The 24086-nt window shown below is 39.0% G+C and overlaps 1 protein-coding gene and 1 long non-coding RNA gene across 5 annotated transcripts in view; one reads left to right on the top strand and one right to left on the bottom strand.

Moving 5' to 3' along the window:
• APOO (apolipoprotein O) overlaps positions 1–20190 on the bottom strand; it is a 31298-nt gene extending 11108 nt beyond the window's left edge. For 3 of the 4 annotated variants that reach the window (XM_010725837.2, XM_010725845.2, XM_010725851.2), the window contains exons 1-7: positions 20091–20190; positions 15944–16054; positions 13566–13685; positions 10355–10409; positions 9287–9382; positions 7412–7503; positions 113–220 (exon numbers count right to left, since the gene is read on the bottom strand). In XM_010725837.2, coding sequence (XP_010724139.1) covers positions 113–220; positions 7412–7503; positions 9287–9382; positions 10355–10409; positions 13566–13685; positions 15944–16054; positions 20091–20099 — 591 coding nt within the window. In that variant the 5' untranslated portion in view covers positions 20100–20190. Of the gene's footprint in view, positions 1–112; positions 221–7411; positions 7504–9286; positions 9383–10354; positions 10410–13565; positions 13686–15943; positions 16055–17869; positions 17934–20090 lie in introns of all 4 variants that reach the window. The other variant, XM_010725857.3, reaches the window with a different exon arrangement.
• A 106-nt stretch (positions 20191–20296) lies between these two features.
• Positions 20297–22782, top strand: LOC109370677. The gene is made up of 3 exons (XR_004162207.1): positions 20297–20477; positions 20992–21223; positions 21804–22782. It is a non-coding gene; the product is annotated as an uncharacterized LOC109370677 (long non-coding RNA).
• The last annotated feature ends 1304 nt before the right edge of the window (positions 22783–24086 follow it).

The raw sequence follows: 24086 nt of genomic DNA, 5'->3' as shown, positions 1-24086 counted from the left end.
TTTGTCTTTAGAAATGTAAGCTGAGTCAGAGTAGGTAAAATTATTTGTTTGTCTGAAAACATGTTGGTAGATTTTCTCCTAATCCAGAAATCAAGTTTCTCAGTCTTCTTACCTTATCACCTTTTTTCCCAGATTTCTTCTTTTTAGGATTATCCTTCCAAAGAGATTCTACAGCAATATATCCCTGAAGACTCCAGTCATACAGATGAGTACCAGCAACCTTTGAAACAAAAGATATTTGAAAGCATGAGTCTAATAATCTGAGAAATATTGATTTGTTTCTTGCTCATGTAGAAAAAAATCCCAGAACCCAAGACCTTTAACATCTTCCTGTTCAAGCTCAGAGAATAAAGTCTTAATTAACATCTTGGGGGAAAAATAATACATGGGAGGTTAGAAAAGCCAACTTGCTAGAAAGCGCTGTTAGAAGAGTACATGAAATACATCTGTATAAAAGGGAGTGCAATGACGATGCACGGAAGCAATTCTGTGTTTTATCATGTTATAACATGTTCAGTATATTTAATATATACAACTTATTTCTTCAATCGTCCATGCTCACTTTAAAGAGAAAAAAATCATTCTCACTTCTGTACTATTTTGCAATTTTACATTTTCACTGTTTTGACAGACTAGTAGGAGAGTTCCCTTGTTTCTTCTTATTTGCAATTCAGAACAAAAACTTGATTTGCTGATAGATGGCTGTAACAAATAACTAGCTATTAAGCCTCAAAACAGAAGACAGCTAAAGACAGACAGTGCTTGCTATATTACACCAATGGGGAATTCTGTAACAGGACAAATGGCAGGTCTTGCTTGACCAACCTGATCTCCTTCTATGATCTAGCAACCCGTCTGGTAGACGAGGGAAAGGCTGTTGATGTAGTCTACCTAGACTTCAGCAAAGCCTTTGACACTGTCTCCCCCAGTATCCTCCTGCAGAAGCTGGCAGCCCATGGCTTGGATAGGTACACTCTTGGCTGGATATGGAACTGGCTGGAAGGCCGGGCCCGGAGAGTGGTAGTGAATGGAGCTAAATCCAGCTGGTGACCGGTCACAAGTGGTGTTCCCCAGGGACCAGTGCTAGGGCCTGTCCTCTTCTATCTTTATTCATGACCTGGATGAGGGCATTGAGTGCACCCTCAGTAAGTTAGCAGAAAGTGCAAGTGCAGGCTGGAAGTGTGGATCTGCCTGGGAGTAGCGAGGCCCTACAGAGGGATCTGGACAGGCTGGATAGCTGGGCTGAAGCCAATGGGATGAAGTTCAGCAAGGCCAAATGCTGGGTCCTGCACTTTGGCCACAACAACCCCAGGCAACGCTACAGGCCTGGGGCAGAGTGGCTGGAAGACTGCATAGAGGAAATGGACCTGAGAGTATTGATTGATGCTTGTTGAACATGAGCCAGCAGTGTGCCCAGGTGGCCAAGAATGCCAATGGCATCCTGGCTTGCATCAGGAATGGTGTTGCCAGCAGGAACAGGGAAGTGATTGTCCCCCTCAACTCAGCTCTGGTGAGGCCGCACCTCGAGTACTGCGTCCAGTTCTGGAACCCTCACTGCAAGAAAGACATTGAGGCCCTGGAGCGGGTACAAAGAAGGGCGACAAAGCTGGTGAGGGGTCTGGAGCACAGGCCTTATGAGGAGCGGCTGAAGGAGCTGGGATTGTTCAGTCTGGAGAAGAGGAGGCTCAGGGGAGACCTTACTGCTCTCTATAACTACCTGAAGGGAGGTCGTAGTGAGCTGGGGGTCGGCCTCTTCTCTCGTGTAACTGGTGATAGGACTAGAGGGAATGGCTTCAAGTTGTGCCAGGGGAGATTCAGGCTGGACGTTAGGAAATACTACTTCTCTGAAAGAGTGGTCAGGCACTGGAATGGGCTGCCCAGGGAGGTGGTGGAGTCACTGACTCTGGAGGTGTTCAAGGAACATTTGGATTTTGTGGTGAGGGACATGGTTTAGTGAGAAGTGTTGGTGATAGGTGGGCGATTGGACTGGGTGATCCTGTAGGTCTTTTCCAACCTCGGTGATTCTGTGAAATTCCTAAGTCTAATATGAGAATTCCTACCCCTTACGTGATATGGAACCATAATAATCACAGCATCCATAGATCCATAGCATCCTAACATCCAAGAGTTTTAGGTTCTTACAGCTCCAGGCTCACATCAGTAGTAATTCTCAGATTAATACCTTTTTCTTATAAAAATGGAAGTAAAATAGACAATTTGACCAACAAGACAGATTAAACTAAAAATTAAATGAAATTGAAAAATAAGGTATCATTCTCTCTCCAAAAGAGAAACTGGAAAACCACCACTATCAGATCAGAGCACGTGCAAGTGATTCTTCTGAAGTTTCTGTCAACCTCCAACAACACGCTACCCAGTTTCCCTGAGCCAGAGGCAATTTCTGTGTGTAACAATGCCCAATGAACATACCTCCTTATGAACTTATCCTGTCTCCTCTTGAGTCACATGCAACTTTTTAGCATTCAGAACATCACATGCTGAGGAGTACTACCACTAGGCAAATATCACACAAAGAACTACTTCCTTTGTTTGGAACAAAATTAACTATGCCAATTGTGCACCATCACCATGACAGATGTGGGCAGAGATCACGGTGCCACCTTTATATTGCAGCTTACATAACAAACTTTCAAACAGTACTGAGATCTCCAGCCTTATAATTTTTTCAGTGCTGCATTAGATTTTAGGAAGCGCAATTAAAAATCTTGCCCATCTGCAAGCTGTATACAAGGATAAATACTTCATAGTAAAGATCACAGAGTTCTCTTTCAGGTGGCAATGGAAATTCCACTCAAATCAGTAACACGAGGATTTGAAATACATTAGTAGACCAGCTTATGTCCACAAACACGAGGTTCTAAAAAACACTGCATTAAAAACCCAGAGGCTTTATGCAGCATCAGTAACCTTCTGCTGATATATTCACCATGCAAGAAGTTTGGCAGCAACACCTCAGTAACAAATCCCTCATTTCTAAATCCAGACTTATCAATATACAGAGAAAACCAGATGATCTCAACAGCCAGCCACATATCTGCATACACCTTACTAAAGAGGCTACTTAATAATGAACATACTAGGAATTAAAACCAAACAAACTAGAAATCCAAATGCAAATCAACTACAGAATTTCTAAGCCACAACTAAATTTGAGATGTGGGATGTTTCAAATACCACCAGCTAGAATCTTTATCATCTTTGATAATTACAGTTGTGATTTGATTTTAAACAAATTGATACAATGCGCAGAGTTTTCCCTAATATTTTAGGTCTACAAAAGTCATCGGGGGAAAAAAAACACAAACAAAAACGCACAGTTCTGGTGATGAAGGTGTTAAATCTCCAGAACTATTCCATACAAGCAACACAGGTATAACCATTCATCTTCTCATAACAGTACTCAGGAGTGCACACTTTCAAGTACTCCAACAAACTAGTTCTGAAAACCTCTGCCTGATCTGGAAGGATGGTGCAAGGAGTATAAACTTACCAGGACTGGAAGATAACTGCTACAAAACACAAATGCATGGTTGGGCTTTGGTGGTCATGTGGAGTGTGGTTTTTTGTTGCAGTGTTATTGAGGACATACAGCTATCAACACAAAATGAGAAACAAGAAGTATCCATAAAATCTCTCTTGGTCCTGCTTAAAAACTAAACAGCACAATTTAAAAATATTCTAATTATGGGAGTCATATGATTAATTATGAATTATACTAAACGACAAACTGGCCCTTCATGTTGTTGGAGTAAAGTAGCTACATCAGAAGGTACAGCAACCCACATAGGTTATTCTACCACAGTCAACCACTATTCCAACATTTGCACACACCTCTCAAGGGCAGGACCCACGCAGAGGCTCACAGTTCACATGTATTGTGAAACATAGTTCTAGAAAACTATAAGCTGCACGTTACAAGGTCAACAGGATTATTTCCAAGAAATTCTTGATAATCATCTGATACGCCCTCCTACTAGCAGAAAGCTGGAGGTTGTGTTGTATTGTGTACTTTATACCTCTCTCTTTCTCATGGAGCAGATTCAGAGGAAACAGGCAAGTACTGCAGTCACCACCACTATTCTAGGGAGTGGCACTTCCAATCCAGAAAAGTAAAAGGAACAGTAAGAGTACAAGAAGGTCATTCAGCTGTTCTAAGTGTTCATTTGAACACTGATACAGAGTTCCTTTCAGAGGACACATTTTTTTCCAACAATCATCCGCAGTTCTTGATTTCTGAAAGATAACTTCCAGTTTGTTTGCATTAAATTATTACATGTTAAAATACCTCTGTTCAGTCCAACGCTGGAAGAAAGTTTGCGTGCTAAAATGTGAACAAACAAGTTCAAAAATCAGACTGACCGGTTTTCCGTAGGGCCTCTGAAATAGTCTGAAATATTTGGCCCTGCTGTAGCACCATCTGCATATCCTAAGGCCAAACACACATGTAAACACACTTCCATCTTTTAATTCCACACAAGACTGTAAGCATATAATACTGAATATTCTGTAGGCTGGATGCCAAGATTATCAAGTAGAATTACAGTTAGCAATTCTTTACCAAAACTGCATGCTGAGAAACTAAATTGAGGATCTGCTGTCTTTTCTGCTGTACGCTGCTAATGAAGTAGTCACAGTACTATTTTACATGCCTTTTTTATTCTGCAGTGAACATGGGTCAATTGATCCCAACTCCTCCTTTTCAATCTATAGTCTCTGTAATTATGTCACGTATTCAGTTGCGTCAGCACAGCTTTTTATGCCTCATAGAATGAACTACAAAAGGACAAGGGAAGAGACACACATTCAGAAGAGAAACAAATAATTTTGTTTGTTTACAAGTAAACTTCTGTATTAGGAAGTTTTCATTTCAAGAAGCGAGCAAACATAAAACACACACTGCTACACGGAACGTGAGAAGTTCTAATACCAAGGAAAAAATAATAATTCTAATGACAAAGAGGCTGATTTAATAATGGAAAGTTTTCTATGGAAAGTTGGACGATAAACCATAGTTAATACAAAACATTTTGAAATGCATTATGGCTAGCTGAAAAGCAATGGAGCTCTTTCACACTAGTTAAAGTTCCACTACAACAAAAGAAACATTAATATTAAATTTGGTTCCCTTACCACATGTACAGCCTGACTGGTTGTTCTAAGGTATATAAATGAAAATAATGCTAACAGTGAGGAAATAAATCCCTTACAAATTTGTCATTTGTTAGAATGATTACTGAAGGATAGAAAAAAAGAACGAACCCCAACACCAAGTCCATGCATTTCAGTGTCTGAAAACTACATATGACTAACACTGTGCTCTGCTGCTATGACTTAAGTTTTCAACTTACACATTTCAGTTACAATAAAAAGATTTCTTCCAGATGTCAAACATTGTACCTCAACTGTAAGTGTACTTTGCTGTGCTTATTTCCAGTTCTCCAATGAAGAGTGATTAAAAAAGGCAGGAAGTACTTTTTACTTTAAAAAAAAAAAGCCAAATCCATTAGTTTACTAGATGAAAGCAACTACACCTCTGCAAATGAAAATCACTGATGTAAGACTCAAATGAAGAAAAATATATAAAGAACCTTAAATTTATGTTTCAGCTTATTTCCTATAGTCCTCTATTAACCTGGCACATAAGCTTAGTGCTGCAGGCTTCTACTTTAGTCTTACAGATTTTTTTTTCACATGCCTACAAACTTTCCAAACAATAACTAGGGAGCGTTTCCAACTTCAGATTAAAGCATACAAGTGATAAGATAGCAAGACATGATATGCTTAAAGCTTTTCTTCCTTAAGAAAAACATGTGTGAGGTTAGAGGAACCAAAAGAGTGTACCTAGGATATCACTCTCTCCACAGAAGTTTTCAAACTCTTACATCTACTGCCCTGACCAAGTCAACAGAGCTAAACCCACTTCAATCAAGATCCAGGCTCAGAGTCCCTCACTGGATTTTTTGTTATTCAAGTTGCACTAAGAACCGTGAACTGATGAAAGCACAACCATGCACTTCAAAGTTATGGCAAAATAAACAAGATATTGTGAAGCTGTTAGTAGCAAATCCACAGTTAAGACCGAACAGAGCTTTTTTTTTTTTTTTAACTTACAGTAACATCAGTTTGATCACCATTTAATCATTTCCCACTTCATTTGTTCAGATGACAAATAGAATTTCAAGTTTCACAACAGAAATACCTAAGCTTCTTAAATTTTAGAGTCTTCTTCCTGCCACTTGCGTAATTTTCACTCTCTGTGGATAAGTCAGATTTATCTGTATTTAGAGCATCTGAATCCTGGAAGCATTAAAAACAAATTCCTTTCAAGATCAGCATGTCATCATGGTGACAAAAGAAAAAAATGCTGTATTTGAACTCTCCTTAAATCAATGACCTTTCAGTTCTCAAGCCATACGTTCTTGAGAACATCATACTTTTCATCCTGATATATCAGCATCATACACAAGCCAATTTATCAAAGCCTAAAATAAAAAATATTTCGGATGCACTGAAGTATGGGCACTTTGTGGATTTGAAAAAAAAGAATTTGATGTAGAACTGGGGAATCTGCCAGTAAAGAGTGTGTAGACAGCAAAGTATATAAGATGAACAGGGACTGTGAGTAATTGTCAGCAATTCTTCCCTCCTCCCCACCTCTAGAAATGCACCATAAATTTAAGTTAGAATGACATGCAAGTGCATGAAACAACAAAGGCATCAACACAGAAGGCATTCAATAAGCAGCAGAACCTTTACCTCATTTCAGAATGTGCACAGTATCTTTTTTCAAACTCTATTCAGCAAAACCTAATTAATGATCCTTATCTCAAAATGTTATTCATGTGATTTCTCTAAAGAATTTCCTTTTGCTTTTTTTTTTTTCCTTCTTTCTTTTAAATCCTGTTTTCATTTGTTCTCAAGACATTTCAGGCTACCTTGTAACTAAACATGCAAACTGTATGTACTGAGCTTATTTATGTTTATTTATAATTACTTGAAGTTCAGGATTCAGTAAGGAGGTTATGTACCTCAAACTGAAGACTATATCAGATTTTCAAAAACAAAACAAAGTCATTGAATGAAATGGAGTCACTGAGAGGCTTAAGTCGGAAAGGACCTTAAAGTCCATCCAGTTCCAACCCCTAACAAGGCAGGCCTGTCACCCACTTGATCAGGCTGCCCAGGGCCCCAGTCAGCCTGGCTCCAGGGATGGGGCACCCACAAAATGCCTGCCCTTCATTCAACCTACACCACACGTTCTTTGATGAAACTGTTATTTTTTTTAAGTGCCAAACATGCTGACAGGACTTCTAAGAAAACAGATTAATTTGAAAAGAAGAAATAATTCAAAGTAAAAGACACTTCTGCAAAGAAAAGTATAGTCACTGACCTTTGCAATAGCAACTGCTTGTTGAGGATAATACATGGAAGCACCAATACTCATGAAACCTGCAGGATACACCAGCTTCTTTATTTTTGATCCTGTTTCACAATGAAAAATACACTGTTAGAATATATGTTAGCAGACAACTGAATGGCCCTACTCAACTTATATACTTTACTTACATACTTATATACTTATAAATAACATAATTCTGTTATATAGAGTTTAGCATATCTTCTGTTTAGTCTGATTGATTTGAAAAAAAAAGCATTACTGGAACACTGACATCTTTCCATAGTGAAAATTACCTTACTAATACCAGGGAAATTTGGGAACTAACTAATGAAGCACAAACCACAGTTAAGAGATACTTAAGAGAATTTTATCAACTGATATTCTTTTCTAAACAAAGAAGAAAAGCTCAGGCAAAGAAAGTTTAGGTCAGCATTCTCACAATATATCGCGCAGAACAAAAAAAGGTCTACTGTGAAGTTTGTAAGTTACCCTGATTCACAAGTACTTATATGTCCATAGCTGTTCTTATGACTAAGTTGTCTTGTTTCATTACAGCAGTTCACAAAAAAATTGGAAGTATTTTTTAAAACAAAAACTAACAGTTAAGCTGTATGCCTACAGCTCAATCACCAGGCAAATGCTGAACATTTTAATCAGGGCACAATGCAGTTTAACAAGGAATGTAGATGGGAGCAGGTACGGGAACAAAGCAAGTAGTAAAGCAGAAAAAAAGGGAAATGGGGGTCACAAAAGAGACATACTGGAGTCAGCATTCAGTAATTCTGTTCCTCATAGATCAGCTTTTTCTACGTGCAAAGTCATATATACATCTAGTAACAGTTGGTGTTTTCAGTTATAACTATCACAGAATGACTTGGGTTGGAAGGGACCTCAAGGATCATCAAGCTCCAACTAGACAGAAATGAACTCAGACATTTGTACTACATGGGATTTTTAGTTTTTATTATACTTAGGACCTTATCTTTCAGATTCAGTCTCAATTCCCTCCCCCACCTCCACGATCTTCATGTTTTTCATAATTCTGCTGCAGACAACTGGAAACTGATATCATTCATAATTGTGTAACTCAAGAAGCAGGAGTTCGAAGAGAAACGTCAGATGGATTAAGACAGATCTTGACTGTCACAAAAATTTCCACACCAGAAAAGAAAGCATTATTAAATCTTTCGAGGAGTACAAATATAAATGTATATATTCACAGAATTATTTCCATTTCTGAATAGCCAAGCATATGCTTTATTTCTTCAACACAAATGGAGTCTGCTAAGGTGTACTCTTATCCAAAGGGAGTTCTCCCTAGTGTTTCAGTCCTGCAACTTTGTAGTTCCAGTACCAAGAAGTATTCATCTTGTTTTACTTCATTCCACTACAATACAATATTCCACTACAAATACGAAATATTTGTTCATAATTAACATTTCTTAACATTTGTAACATTTACGTTTATTTCTGTGGAAGTATAAACATATTAGTTTCTTCAACTAGTGCGATGAAACTCTGTAGCTCTCTACAGTAACTTATGTTTGTGATCAAGAACTAAAAAAGATTTCTTGGCTAAGAAAAAAAATAAATTCCTTTCCTACTTTTGTTATATTAAGCTAGAATTGAAGTGGATCAAAGGCCAGAGTCCAGTAACAGATACAATATTCATAAACATTTATTAATGGTTATATACACCTTTTACAAGAAGGTTCTGTATAATTTGAAGAATACTGCAGAAACATGCTTGTACAATTAAGTCAGATCTCATGTATCACACTTAAAAGTTAGTTACAAGAAAGAATCCCACAAATAAATGTTTTATCCCAAGTTTTACCATAAGCAGTTCAAAAGGTTCCCACTAACCTCTGGCAAGAAACAATCCAAGAATTCCAGCAAAACCTATCACACCGAGCCTTGGATAAAATCCAGCGGGGGGGTTTTGCAGAAATTCACAGCCCTCTGAAAAGAAGTCAGAGCACAGTGCATTAATGTAATGTGAAAGCGTTTTTGTGATAAGAAATCATCAATATATGCTGGCAATTGTTACAAAACAGAGTTATCAAAACACATTTAACTATCATGCACATTTTAGATCTGCTGGCATAGAATTCAAAGCCTTTGAGATCTTCCTAGTGACACATGAATGAAACTGAATATTGTATTGTATTTATCAATTTTCATAGAAGATTTTGCCTTTGCTACCAGGCCGTCTGCTTTGCTTTGCTCTTTTGCATGTTGATTATAACCTTTTCAAATTAACGTTTAAAATCCTTTACAAAAATAGATTATTGCATTTACATGACGACAAGCATTAGTTTCAATGAAACACTGTACAAAAAACAAATCACAGATCAAAGGAAGAACACAGCAAAAACAAAGCTCACTCCAAGATGGGAGTCTGATGGAAGATGAAAAACCTGCCATTAAAGACATCAAGAGACTGAGACTGTTGAATTCAGGAAGGAAAAAGAGGTGCAGCATCTGAAAGGAGTCCTAGACAGCATCTATGCTCAGTCTCAATGAGACCAGATATGATGCTTCCAAAACATGCAGAAATGAATAATAAGTTACTTCGAATTGATTCAAAATTCTTAGGAGATTCAAGGAAATAAAGCAGTATGAGTAAATTTCAGTTACTGGGCTGAGTCAAGCAAATATTAATATATTATGCTTGGTTTAGGCTGGGAATACTTTGTCAGTCTCCTCTTCCTTATGTGTCATTCTTAATGATACTGGTTATGATAGATGCAGGTCTCAGACTTTAGCTGTTTAGAAAAGGAAATTTAAATTGATACACTGTGTACAGAAAAGTAGTCTCAAATGGATTAAGAAAACCATATGCAATGATTCCTAGTGAAATTCCCTTTTAATAATAGATACAGTACAGTCCTACATTTGAAATTGCTAGTTAAGAAAGCTAAACTGATTTACCTCTACCATGCTCAACAGCTTTTTCTAATTTGGGCATAGCTTTGGCATAAAGATCCTAGAAAAGAAAAAAAAAAGAAAAGAAAACAGTGGTAAATAGATACCAATTAGATGAAACAGTAACTATAAATTTTCACTGAAAAAAACAAAACAAAACAAAACAAAAAAACAAACAAAAAAACCTGTTGAATCCCTAATGGAGCCTCCTGGTTAAACTAACTATAATACCTTTGTAGTTTTGGACCTGTAAAACCTACCTGTAGATCTTTTTATTCAATAAAAAATAGAAATAGAGGAAAAAAAACCATGCATTGCTTTTATAATAACACACAAAACCAGTAACGTGCATTGCTTTTATAATAACACACAAAACCAGTAAAGAAACCAAAACCGGAATAATTTCACAGTTTCAATTTTACCCATCTTAAGAAAGCTACTTATTTTTATTCCCACTTCCCCATTCACTTACTGCAGGGTTATGCTAGCATACGTATTTTTTCCTCCAAGTGGTCTTTGGATGGAGATTAAACATAATACCTCAAAACATAGAAGTCTTCAATATTTCACTGATTTCCTGACCATATATCCAAATTACTTGCAGAGATAATTTCAGGTTTCTCAGTGTATTCAGTCATTGCGAAAGTACTTGAGTAAATGCTAAGGAGGCAAGTACAGCACTGCAACAAACTCTTTCCTAGTGCTTTACAGGGGGAGACATAGCTTATTTTGCAAGGTGATACATTACTCTTTTCAAGAAACTACATCTAACAAAAATGAATGTTTGAGGTGACTTGGAGAAACGAGATGTTGGTATACTGTCCTAAGTAGATTGAAGGGCACCTTATCAAAGCAAGGTTTTTCTTGGACTGAAAATATACAAGACATAACAGACATGCAGGTATATGTAGAGAGTTCACATCACGTTTTATCAAATAAAAAAAAAGACTGAGTAAGAATAGCCTTGCTAATTGCTATTAAGTGAAAAATCTTTAACAAGTTAGGCAGTATGTGACACACAACAAACTTAAATGGCTGTTATTAAAAGCCAGTGAAGGAAACAACAAACAAACACTGTTCTAAGGACCAGATAGGCTAAGTAACTCTGATCTATCACAGCTCACACAAAACCAGTTCATTTCTGCATCTGTGTTTTGAATTGTTTCCCACAGAGTTAAGTAATTTTAGAAAAGTAAAATTGTGAATATAATCAATTTCCTCAATATTGTGGGTTGTGTTTTTAAAGACAATTGTGAGGCAACTAAAAGATGATTTTCTTTAGCACATCTGGGGTAAAAACCCAAATGATCTCTGACTACGGTTAAGCAAGCAAGATGATTGCAGGCCCATACAGGCTACATGTTCTCTTCATAGAATGAGTCAGTAAACCACTGCCAGGAAATGGTTTGTTGTATGTAAACAGAACAGCACGTTTCATGTACATGACCACCACCCAGCCAAAAAAAAAAAAAAAGAGAAAAAAGGACAAATGAGAAGACAGCAGGCCAGTGAGACACAAAGCAGTGTTCAGAGCTTATGAGCAATCACTCCAATCAGCCAACTCAATTTATCTCAAATTTCACCTCAGAATTACCACAGGTAACCCAAGAGGGAATTAGAGGCCACAACTCTAACTAAATTAGAGAACTCTAAACAGAAAGTCGCCCATCATCTTCAAAACTGAAGCTAGTACTTCTGCCTGATGATGGAACTTCAGAAACACATCACTAATCTGAGAAACTCTGAATATCTCTGCAAAATGTTTCGGTACCATTAATGGTCAGTACCACAAGAATGTCTAGGCAGGAAGGACACCCTGATCTGAACATTTGGCTCTTTATGCAGAACATGAAAACAGATTGCAGCTTAAAAAGAGGATTCACACCTGTCAGTTTGCAAAGCAGAGAAACACGTACAACTGCCAAGAGGCAATGAGATGACAAGGATGCCCTTGCTTCAAAAGTCAGCTTCAACACTCCCTGGGCCATCATACAGCTCAATACTCTAATATCAGTAACTTAAACCTCCATTACGAAGCTCTTTGCTATCCTCTTTGCTCCAATGACTACTCTTGTACTGCACGACTGTTTATTATAAACATGATGCCTAAGCAAAATATAAAAGCAAGTGTCAAGGTAAGGCCCAGATGTCAGGTTTGCTGCTGAGTAGCAGCTGGGGGATTTTTGCTCTTCTGGAGAGCCAAGTTCCTGCTCTCAACACTCTCATTCAGTAAATACTGATTTTTAAAACTTTTTTTTTTTTTTTTTGCTTTTACAGAGTTGTGATGTGTCATAGTTGCAATGAGGGCAATTCAGTACAGCTGCCTGCAAAACACACTGCTTGAGCATGCAAAATACCGATGTATCATTCTGCTGTCCTCTTGAACCACAGGACAGTGCCAAATCCAGATATACCACAACTTGTGATACCTTAAACTTTCAAACTTCTACATAAGAGAATGGGCAGCTAATTAATTGTACTAAACAAAATGTTCAGGCTTTATTAGCAAGTCTAAAGGCCTGCAATAAGAGAGCAAACATGACTTTACAATATTAACGTACTTGAACAGATTTTTAGTCAAAAAGATTAGTTTCCAGTATCTAGCTTTATCAATGAGGTGAGGGCACCTCAAAAGCCTTTGTAATGTTCTCTGCACAGAAAGTTTCCTTTACAGGTAATGCTACCCTGAAATAAATAAATAAATCATTTTACAAACATTAGAAAGTAAACTTAAAAAAAAACAAAAAACAAAACTCCAAAACAGCAAGTTTTCCTGTTGTAAGTAAATAAAACTTAGGAGATTTGTTTGTGGAGACATCAGCACTTTCAGCAGTAACAACTGATTCTCAGTTTATGAAGTTGATCATCAACCTCTCAAGTAACTTTGTTCCCTGATAACTACTTCATGAAAGTTAACTGCATAAAGAATTTACAGACAGTAATTTTAAGCTTTAGCTAGTAACTTTTTTTGAAACAAAGTGTGAAAAAAGTAGGGAATTAATTAACAGAAAGAAAAAACAGCTCGAGTGATAAGGAGTAAACACAAGCTTGTGGCAAATACTAGGAGATGCAGCATTTTGAAAAAAATACTTGCATAGCTGTTATTTTCTTCCTAAAAATCCTTTGCTGCTATCTATTAATTCTGTGCCTAAAACCAGAACCCAACCTCCACCCTTACCACCACAGCACTACCAGATGCAACACAAGCCCATGATACCTGACACCAGGCTGTGTATGGCTCCATAGCATGCCGTAACTGTGAAACCCCCTCCTCCAATTGGGTTTGTGGGTTCTCCACGTATTTAGTCTCACGAGCTGGAGAGGAGTAGAGTGACAGCTGTGAATATTAGCAAACAAGAGGTTAAAAACAAAGGTATAACTGTAAATAAGTTCTCAGGGTACAAACAGTCTAACCAGAGAACATCTAACGTGGTGGTTACTATATGAACAATGGGCAATAAAAATTCAGGTACAGCTTTGAGACAACCATTATGAACTGAGTTTAATTATACACTGTGATGAAGATGACTTCTAATTGCTATGCAATTCATCCATAGTTACTATATGATCCCAGTCACAGGTTATAGATTAATATTAAACTAGTTAATAAGAATACAAGACATAACAGTGAAAAATGTTTCTGGTCTTAATCAGCACTTCTGGTTCCCAGTTAATACACTCTGAAATCATAGTTGATCATTTTCTATATTTGCACAAGCCATCATTAAAGAGTTTTAGTTGTTTCTAACACAGGTAACATCCAATACAAATTTGGCTATTACTGAGCAGGAAAATGGTGCTACATCCCAATGTTGCTGTCATTAATCACATCAGCAACTGTCAGAATTAGTAGCACCACGCACCTGAGCAAACAGAAATCTGAAGAGCAGTGAGCATCCTCACATGGTAGATACATTGTGATGCAAAACTCTGAACACTGTTTTTGTATTTAATCACAGTCACCTTAACACATTCAATACTGTAGCACTCCATTGAAGGACCAAAGTCTATACTGCCCAGCAGTAAAGTTCAGATCAAAATAAAAACTGTTCCTAGTGCTTTATACACTGCACAAATATTTACAGTGAGATATTTTTATTTTATACCACACTTGCTTTGGTAGTTTACTCTCAGCTAACATTAAGAAGCATAGCTAGCATCATTTCAAGTTGGAAAACAATGCCATCTCTTTCGTAACTTAAAAAAAAAATACTGCTAACCTTAGTAAGATACAATCTGACAACTTGTGCAATTGGATTTCCCATAATATTTTAAAAGACAAACATCTTAAGTTTCATTTCCTCAGGAAATGCAGTCATTTCTTGATATCATACTCAAAATCATTCTAACTTTGACCCCAACAGAAACCCCAATGGATGTGCCTGACAGCAGAACAGAAGTCTCAGGGAGGATGAAATTTCCATGCATTTTATGAAACTGGACGGCTGCCTAATTTGAAACGAACATAGGCTGTGAAAGCTCAGGACAGCAGTCAGAAACCCAGTGCTGCACATTCTGCTCTGCTGCTGGTTGGCAAGCCAATGACTCAGCACACACGTAATGTCAGCCTGCTGCCTCATCACTGAGTCACACCAGTGGTGGCACGGGGCACGCAGAGGACCAGGCTGTGGTCACCAACGTGAAGTCAGGAGGCCACATTAACTGCTCCTCTCAGACTACACACGGGAGCTGCTGATGCAGACACACACAGATGACCCACGTGCACACAAATACAGGTTATGTTTTATTTTCCTGCTCACGGAACACTTGAGCTTAGGCTGAAGTACTTAATATTTTAAGGTAGCCATAAAGCTGTATTTGGTTATGAACTACAAAAATACACCCTTCTGATGTCGGAGGCTGTTCCAAGCCTATGCAACGATGCCAGCGAGTAATTACACAACTGCTAACAGTGTGTTCTAGATCTCTCCTTACGAAACAGCCAAAACATCTGTAACACCTTAGAGAAGAAATAAAGCAGCAGGTAGTTATTATCATTACTTCTCAAATTAGTTGTTAGTTACGCCTGAATGCTGCGAGGCAGGGAAAACTGGTATAATTCCAGGCAGAGGCAGTCTAGCCTGTAGGCTACAATGTTCAGGACTAAACTTTACCAAGACAAAATTTTGCCTGAAAAAAAGAAAATAAATTACTGCGTTTTTAAAAATAAAACCTTCTCATTTTGCTGTTTTATTGGAAAACACAAATGAAATTTCATTACGGTTTTCCAACACTGTTTATTCATAATTAGAAATATATGGTGTTACTTAGATTAAAAACAGTCTGTGGATTTTAAACATGACCACAATAAGTCTACAAATGGGAAAAGTAATTTCTAGGCTTCAATACAAAAAAGACTTGCATACAGACAAGTCTATGCTGTCAAGCAGAGAGCATCAGATGCAGCCCTGGGTAAGAGAAGCACAGTCACATCAATGCCTCTAATGCTGAAAACTGAGAAGCAAGTTTAAAGGTAGGAATACAAGTGTAAAGAGAAGTACCTGAATGAGTTTTACAGCTCGAAGTGTAACAGCTTTCAGAATACTGCAGGTATTTCTGTATAGATAGGATGCTAGCTGCTCTAACCATACTTACCTCATCAATTTTCAGCAACTCTTTTTTGGACGTTTCCTTCTCTGAAGAAGCAGCATAAACCTGGATAGAAAGCAAGCTCAGGCTTACTGGGGTGGCCCCCAGCCGAATTACCTGGAAACATTAAGGGAAGACAAACATATCTGTAAGTTCAAACAGAATGCAAACATGTCTGAATACATCCCACCCATGTAGACCATATCCATGGCCCAGTAGATGATAAACAACAAATTAACATGGAAGTCAGGAGAGAGGGGGAAGTCAGCAGCGCAGCATCTAATGCTGTCAGGCACCCATATGATGACATCTCGAATATTAGGATGGTATTTAGAAAAGCCTAACACTAAAGGAGATAGTAGCTACAAAAGCTTTCATCTCACAAAAGATCTTCCATTTTCTCCCACATTTGTCAACCTTGCCAGTATAAATTCTAAAAATATGATATTCATATTTTAGCTTCATGAGTGTCCATAGCACCATTATTATTTTTTTTTCCTGCAGTCAGTACCAAAGAATTCAGCATTTTATTTCTAGTTGTTGAAAGCATCAGATCCATCACCAATTTCTAACAATTCTAGGAATGACAGAATGCTTTGGACTGGAAGGAACCTCAAAGCTCACCCAGCCCCAACCCCTGCCGTGGGCAGGGCTGATCCCTCCCCACCAGCTCAGGCAGCTCAGGGCCTCATCCAACCTGGTCTTGAGCACCTCCAGGGATGGGGCACCACAGCTTCTCTGGTGAAGCACTGGCACAGGTTGCCCACAGAAGTAGTGAATGCCCTATCCCTGGAGACACTCGAGGTCAGGCTGGATTGGGCTCTGAGCGCTCTGATCGAGCTTTTGGTGTCCCCTGTTCACTGCAAGGGAGTTGGACTAGGTGACCTTTAGGGTCCCTTCCAATTCAAATGATTCTTTGATTCCCAGAGAAAATTTTCCCCAACATTTAACCTAAATCTCCCCTTTTTTAGCTTAAAACCATACTTCCTTGTCCTATCACTATCTACCCATCTAAAAAGTTGATTTCCCTGCTCCTTATAAGCTCCCATTAAGTACTGGAAGGACACAGTGTGGTCTCCCTTGAGCCTTCTCTCCAGCTCTCTCAGCCTGCCTTTGTAGGAGAGACGTGACTGAGTTTGAATACCTCAGATTCAAGCCACACAATACAACCACCTCAATGAAGGTGAATGTAATTCTTCTTATATTCTTGACCTACACTGAATTGCATTTCTTTACAGAAGAGAGCACTTTAACAAAAAAAGAAAAAAAAGAAAAATATTGGCCATGTAATGAAGCAAGAATGTGCATTTTCCAACAAACACATCTCCTTATTAACAGCAATGCTTTACTCAATAAAGGCAGTTCAACAGGAAACCTTCCAATGTCTCATGCTCTCATTTCTGCTTGATAAGCCTGTGCTTTGGTTGTGCAGCACTTACAGCTGGGCCTAGCTCTGCCCACAGCACCCATTCCCAGCAGTCTTGCTTTGGTGGCAGACGCCTCTATCATGAGGCAACCAACCTGTGGCCCGTTTAGCCACAGGTCAGTCCTGCACAGGTGGAGAGTTTCATGCGGGGTCAGCAAGTTGAACCTACTCATGAACATATTTGTGCTGACAAGCACCAGAGGGCCGTGCAGCCAGAGAAGGGAGGATGAAGAAGGAGAGGGCAGCACAAGAACCAGGTCATAGGATCGCTTTTCAGAAAGAAACATGAGGGATCTGATGGATCAAAAGGTACGGAAAAACTTACTTAAAAGGGAAGTTTTTCTGTATTTGTATTTACAGACACGATATTACAGCACTATAATGGAACACCACAAAGACTGGGTCAGCTTTGTTCAGAGCCAAGGAAAGACGGGAGCAATCTGCAGATTGATGCTTAGAGACTTTTCACGTACTCCCATTAGCCAAGATGCACAAACACCACTAACCATTCATAACTGCAGAATATATTTCCTCATTCTTGCCTTTTTTCACTGCAAAGCTGTTCTCTCACTGAAAAGGCAAAGATTTGAAATGCATTTTCATTCAGAGAAATACGCTTTCAGTAAAATATTACTTCCTGGGATTTTTCAAATGCTTAAGAATAAAACACATGGCTAGAAAAGATATCAAGTTACCCATCCACTTTTACCAAAGTAATTTCAAACTAAAAAACAACTTCAAGGAAAGGCACAGAGACAAGTATCTAAAGTTTAATTCCCAAATATGGCAGAAATTTGTTATATGAAATAAACACATGCACATTTTTCACATAATGTTTCAGTAAGTGTTTACTGTATTAAAGTAACAACGAAACCCAGCAACATCACTAAATAATACCAAAATTAATAGCATAATTTGCTTCATCACGATAAACAAATCCAGTCCGCTTCATTACACAGTAGGCAAGGTTCTCCTGCTTCAAATACTACTTATGTTCTAAACGTCACCAGCAGAAGTAACGACTCCAAAATGCTTCAGTGTACTTCAGTTTTCCATACAAGTATGCATGCAAGCCATGGAGCATAAGGATGGAACAATCCTGGTTTCCTCAGAGACCTCACCAACCACATAACTACTCAAACAGAAAACTTCTGCTGCTCGTATTAATCATAAGATATAAGCGTAGGAAGTCTTTGACGGTTTCATACTTACACGTTAACCATTAGAAGTCTGAGATCAAGCTCTCCTTAATGCACTGTCTAAGCTACACAGCGACGGCCCTCCATATTGACTACGTTCCCATGATAGACATAACCAGTAATCAAGTACCATATATACATACAAGCACAATGAGTCTCGTATTCACCAGTGTGTGAGAGATGAGCAGTTCTGCCTCCTGCTTCCAAAGCCTACATTTGGACTTCACGTCTTAGCTCCATAACAACCATGCATTGTCAAACCAACTGGTTTAGTATCACATTTTGGTAGAGCTGTGCCTTCAGTTTGCCTGTCTTAAAGCTGTTCAGTTGATACCAAAAAAGTACAATAGGCTCTGTCTGGGTGCTCTGCAGTGCTCTGTGTTTACTTTAATGAAAAAAAATATGTTTCTGACTGAAGAAATAAACTTTATCTGAAGACACCAGAACACTCCTAAGTAAACTATATCTAAAAATTTAAGTGGACAAGGAAATCATATTTCAAAAAAAACATAAGATATCTCAAGGTGGAAGTGATTATAGAATGGCCAGGGTTGGAAGGAACCTCAAGGATCATGAATCTCCAACCCCCCTGCCACAGGCAGGACCACCAACCTCCCCATTCAATACTAGACCAGGCTGCCCAGGGCCCCATCCAACCTGGCCTTGAACACCTCCAGGGATGGGGCATCCACAACCTTTCTGGGCAGCTTCCAGGCTCCACACTGCCCTCCTCTGAGTTCTTAACCACAAAACGCCAATAGGTGCAATAAATCGCATATTAGTTCTCAAAACGAGTAATGGAAGATGAGCTAAAAGATTAAAGAGAAGTCGTGCCATATTTTTCCTCACATCTATGGCTTTGCATTTTACTTGTTATCATTATTATCAACTTGTCAAAGGTGGGGAAGAATATAACAGAAAGATTCCTTCACTGTACCTTTTGGGAAGGCTGATATTTGCCCTAGCATATGAAGTTACTACATAGAATCGCAGAATCTCACAATCATTAGGCTTGGAAAAGACAAAAGCAGCTAGTCCAACCTGCCCGCACCATGCCCACTAACTACATCCTTTACTGCCACATCTACACGGTTCTCGGCCACCACGACAACCACAGACAGTGACTCCACCGCCGCTCCGGGCAGCCTGTCCCAAAGCAGCAGAGCAGTAACACAGACAGCAGTCATAAATAACGCGAGCACAACACACGTTATCGGCCTGCAGCGCCGAGCTCCGCGCCCGCCTCGGTGCTCGGCATCGCTCCAAGGGCGCCCCCTGCCGGCCTCACCGCGCTGCGTCGCCCGCCTTGAGGATCCCCGCGCCTCCCTCCCGCCCGCTCGCAGCCACGCCGGCTCCGCGCCGCTGACGAGGTCCGGTTGGGGCTGAGGAAGCCGCGGGGAGGGCTGGCGGGAAACGCGGTGCCGGGCCGAGGAGAGAGGCTAGGGAACGGGGACGGGCAGCCACGGGGCTCGGTGGCGGAGCAGGCGGACGCGCGCTAGGCAGTGACGGCCACCAACAGCTCCCTCACCTTGAGCATGGCGCCGCCCGGCTATTGCTCACCCACCAGCCGCGTCGCAGTTATGACGTGAACAGCGCGTCGTCGCGTTGTGATGACGTCGATCTGTGCGCCGCTACAACCACAGGTGAGCGGCCGTTAGGGGCCTGCGTCACGGCCCGCGCACGGCACTATCCCAAGGCGCATGCGCAGATCCGCTGCCTCCACGTCATGGGCAGGGCAGCGGGTGGCGCCTGCGCAGTGTCTGGAGAGGGGCTGGGAGCAGGAAGGTGGGAGTGGTTGAGAAACGGCGCTTTGAGTGGCTGTTGCCACTGTGTGCCTCAAAGACAATCATCCAGACTATTCAGACCATTACGCCTACACTATTTGGTTTGTTATTCAGCTGTAATAGCTGGAATAGTAAGTACTAAATTCCCTTCAATGAAGATAAACCCAAACAGCGCTACGCTCTGATTTAAATAATGGGAAATCTCTTCCCACGTTATCAGTTAATTAGCTGTGTTCTTTGCTGGTCAGGAGTTTCCAGCTTCCACTGCTTTTAAGATTTTTCACACCAATCAAGGCCAAGGCAGCAATAGTGGACAAAGAATAATGAGTCAATCAAATGAGATGATTTAGTTCATATTCATGTGTCATCATATTCTGATCAATTACTAGGATCTCAGTACTTGTTATTTTTAACATTTCAGGAAATACTTATTCTCCTGCTTAATCATGCTCACATAGTAACACAATTCAAATGCAAACAAGCTTCATGCTTTCACAGAATACTGTTAATTTTTAGCTAGCAATGGAAAACCCTCTTTAATACAGAAAGATGTTTTAAGCATTTGTGTGTATTCTTTGTTGGGAGTAATTGTTATGTACAGAAAATGCAAGTGCAAACAGCTGTGCCATATATTTACCATTGCAGTTCTATTGTGAAACCATGCCGTCACGACTTGGTGTGAAGGGGAGACTGGCTGCTTAACTTCTACTATCCGACAGGAACCTTTGCTGCCCAGGAATGGAGCACCGCCAGGGGGTGTTATGAGCACCCGTGTTCTGCTTTAGAACGTAGAAATGAGTTCTATGCTCTATCCAGTCCTTTTTCCTGGGACTGGGAGAGAAACCAACGCGAGGTGGGGGTTGGCCTCTTCTCCCAGGTAACTACTGATAGAACTAGAGGTAACGGGCTTAAATTGTGCCAGGAGAGTTGCAGTTTGGATATTAGGAAACAGAAAGACTGGTGAAGCACTGGATTAGGCTGCCCAGTGAGGTGGTGGAGTCCTTGGAGGTGTACAAGAAACGTGTAGATGTGGCAGTGAGGGACAGGTTTGATGAGCATGGTGGGGATGTGTCAAGAGTTGGACTAGGTGATCTTAGAGGTCTTTTCCAACCTTATTGATTCTGTGATTCTACACTTCTAATTTAGACACACTAATGAGAAATTGGAGAAAATAATATTGATCCTCTATTCATTATTTTTTTCAAGTCCAAAAATTACAGTAATTTAAAATATTTAGTATTGCTTTTAGAACATGAAGACAATTAGTCCTGCAGAAAATATCAAAAAGAATACCTAAAAGATAAAGCACCCAAAGAACACAGTAGTAAGTGGTTAATCAGGAAGCGTATCGTGGAAAGACAGATGACCACATAACCTCTCACAGTTGTAGATTTTCTTTGTCATTACAGTTTTCTTTGTTCCCTCCTAGAGAAAATTCCTATATTTGTTTATTGCAGTCTATTTATAAACTTAATGGAACCAAGTGAAGCAAGAATAAATATTTTCCTGATGAATGGGGATGTTTAAACCTCATATAATACAACTGGACAACGCTTCTCAATGTGCTGATTGTAAAAATAGCACAATCCTTATTCGCTGATAGATTCAACTATTGTAAGGAGCCATTGACAGAGGTGAAGTAAGAAGACTGCAGGTAATGTCCGCCTTTTCTTTTTGAAGCTTTATCATATTTTTCTGTTGTATTTTACAGGCAGTGGGTAATGCTTGCAAGTTAATGAGATATTAGAATTATTTCAAACAAGTGGTACGAGTTTCAGTACCAAAACTAATAACAGGTATTGATTACAGCTAACAGGTATTGCTACAGTGAAAGATGACATGCATGTAAGAAATGTTTTTAGATCTATTATTACAGGTTTGGTTATAAACATTCCCTCTTTAACAAGACTTGTATCTAAAATGTCGTTGATGTTTAGTTGCATCTAAATGACCTCTGATTAAAGAATACTAATGGGCCTCTTTCACCACTGAATCGTACTTGTCGACAGCAGTCAGCTATACATGTGGGAAATAAGCCATCAGAGTATGGCAGACATTTCTGGAAAAGTGGTTTCCAGTAATCTTTGGTAATTTTGTGAGCGTGCAGAGTAACTGGGCAGTTTGCAAAGCAGGCACATTTTTTTTTGATGTATTTTATTCAACAATGGTATATATGTTACAAATACCTATTTTTGTGATTGACTTATATGCAGTGACTACACAGCAATTATTGATAGATACATAAATACATAAAGAACAAAGAGTTGTTTTACAAAAACTTATGATGCACGTGATTTTATCAGCTCTAGTATTGAATGCACTTTTTGTTTCACGTGGAAGTTTATCTATTCAGTGACTGCTATGACTGATTGAAAAGAATGGGAAAACCTTTATAGAGAAGACCAATAAAAATGCATTCGTTTTCATGTATGTATACTGTTCTTTGCATTATATCAGTAATCTGGATGAAACCCCTGTATATTTTCATGGCAGGAATAACTGCCAGAGAAGGGTGTCTGCAAAATTTCTCTAGGACAATGATAACATGTGACATAATGGATTGTGCACAGTCCACACCACTGTCAGACAGACTTCAAAAGAAACTGAAGTTTCTGCAGCTGAGGCTACAGAATAATGGTCTTTGACCCACTCAGCTCATGGCTGTTTCTAATGTTAAGTAAGAACTTATACCAAGCTAGAGTTTAATTTCACATGCAGTACCTTTCCTTGTCCTTGGTAAATAGCTTTTTTAAATACTTGTGAAATAAATATTTCATTTAGAAAGCTACAGCTCAGAGAATATTGAAGATTTTGTTACAGCTCATAAACTGTGCCAGTCCAGGCAGAAATATAATTTAAGAAACTCATCTTTTGCCTTTCAGTCTGATCCTTCTTCATGCTGTATTAGATTGATATTTACAGCTGATTTTTTTTCAGTAAGATAGGAACAATCCTTTACTAGCAGCACAACAGGTATTTATTTGGCACATATTAAGAGGTACGGTAGAAAAAAATGGATTTGTTGCACATTCTTGTTAAAATCTGAGCTTGTAGCATCTACTTAAATATCAGTGCAATTAGCTAGTGACACTGATCACAGGAAAACATTACAAACCTGAAAAGCTAGCTTATTTTGGTGTTCTCCTACACGATAAATCTTGTATATTTTTTAAAACATATTTTTTCCATGCACCTTTTCTTCACTAAAATGAAATTTCTAATGCCATGACTTGTCACTACTGTTTTGCCAGACTGTTTAAAACTAATTTCTAAAATCTTTGTAAAACACTCTGCTTTTCTGCCTCCTACGGCACTTTTGTATGTTTTAACTTAAAGGAATGCTGTTTGGCAGATCTCTTTTCCTTTCAAGTTACTTTGAAAATATGCTGTTAAATATACAGCTATAAGGGCTCCAAAAAACTGAACTGAAAGTGGCTGTATATTTTGGTGGGCTTTCTAAATATTCTGCACAAAGCACAGTCAGATGTGACACATCAAGTATACAGCTTTGCCAGACAGGTCTCCAAAACATACAGTTTGTTTTTCACATTCATGTGAATTTTGGCACATTTTGGTAATTTTGTTACAAACAGCCAGTTCAGCTTTTTCATAGGGATGTGCAATGGTGGACCTTTCTGAAGAGAGTATAGTTTGGATACTCATAAGCATCCTATTTAATTCTGTATTACTCATTCCCCAGTTTGGAAAACAAAACAAAACAAACAAAAAAAAACAAAAAA

The sequence above is a fragment of the Meleagris gallopavo genome, chromosome 1 (genome assembly GCF_000146605.3).
Source record: "Meleagris gallopavo isolate NT-WF06-2002-E0010 breed Aviagen turkey brand Nicholas breeding stock chromosome 1, Turkey_5.1, whole genome shotgun sequence".
In the NCBI taxonomy this organism is placed as follows: Eukaryota; Metazoa; Chordata; class Aves; order Galliformes; family Phasianidae; genus Meleagris; species Meleagris gallopavo.
Note: the sequence above shows the minus strand (reverse complement) of the source record. Positions and strands in the feature narration are given on the sequence as shown.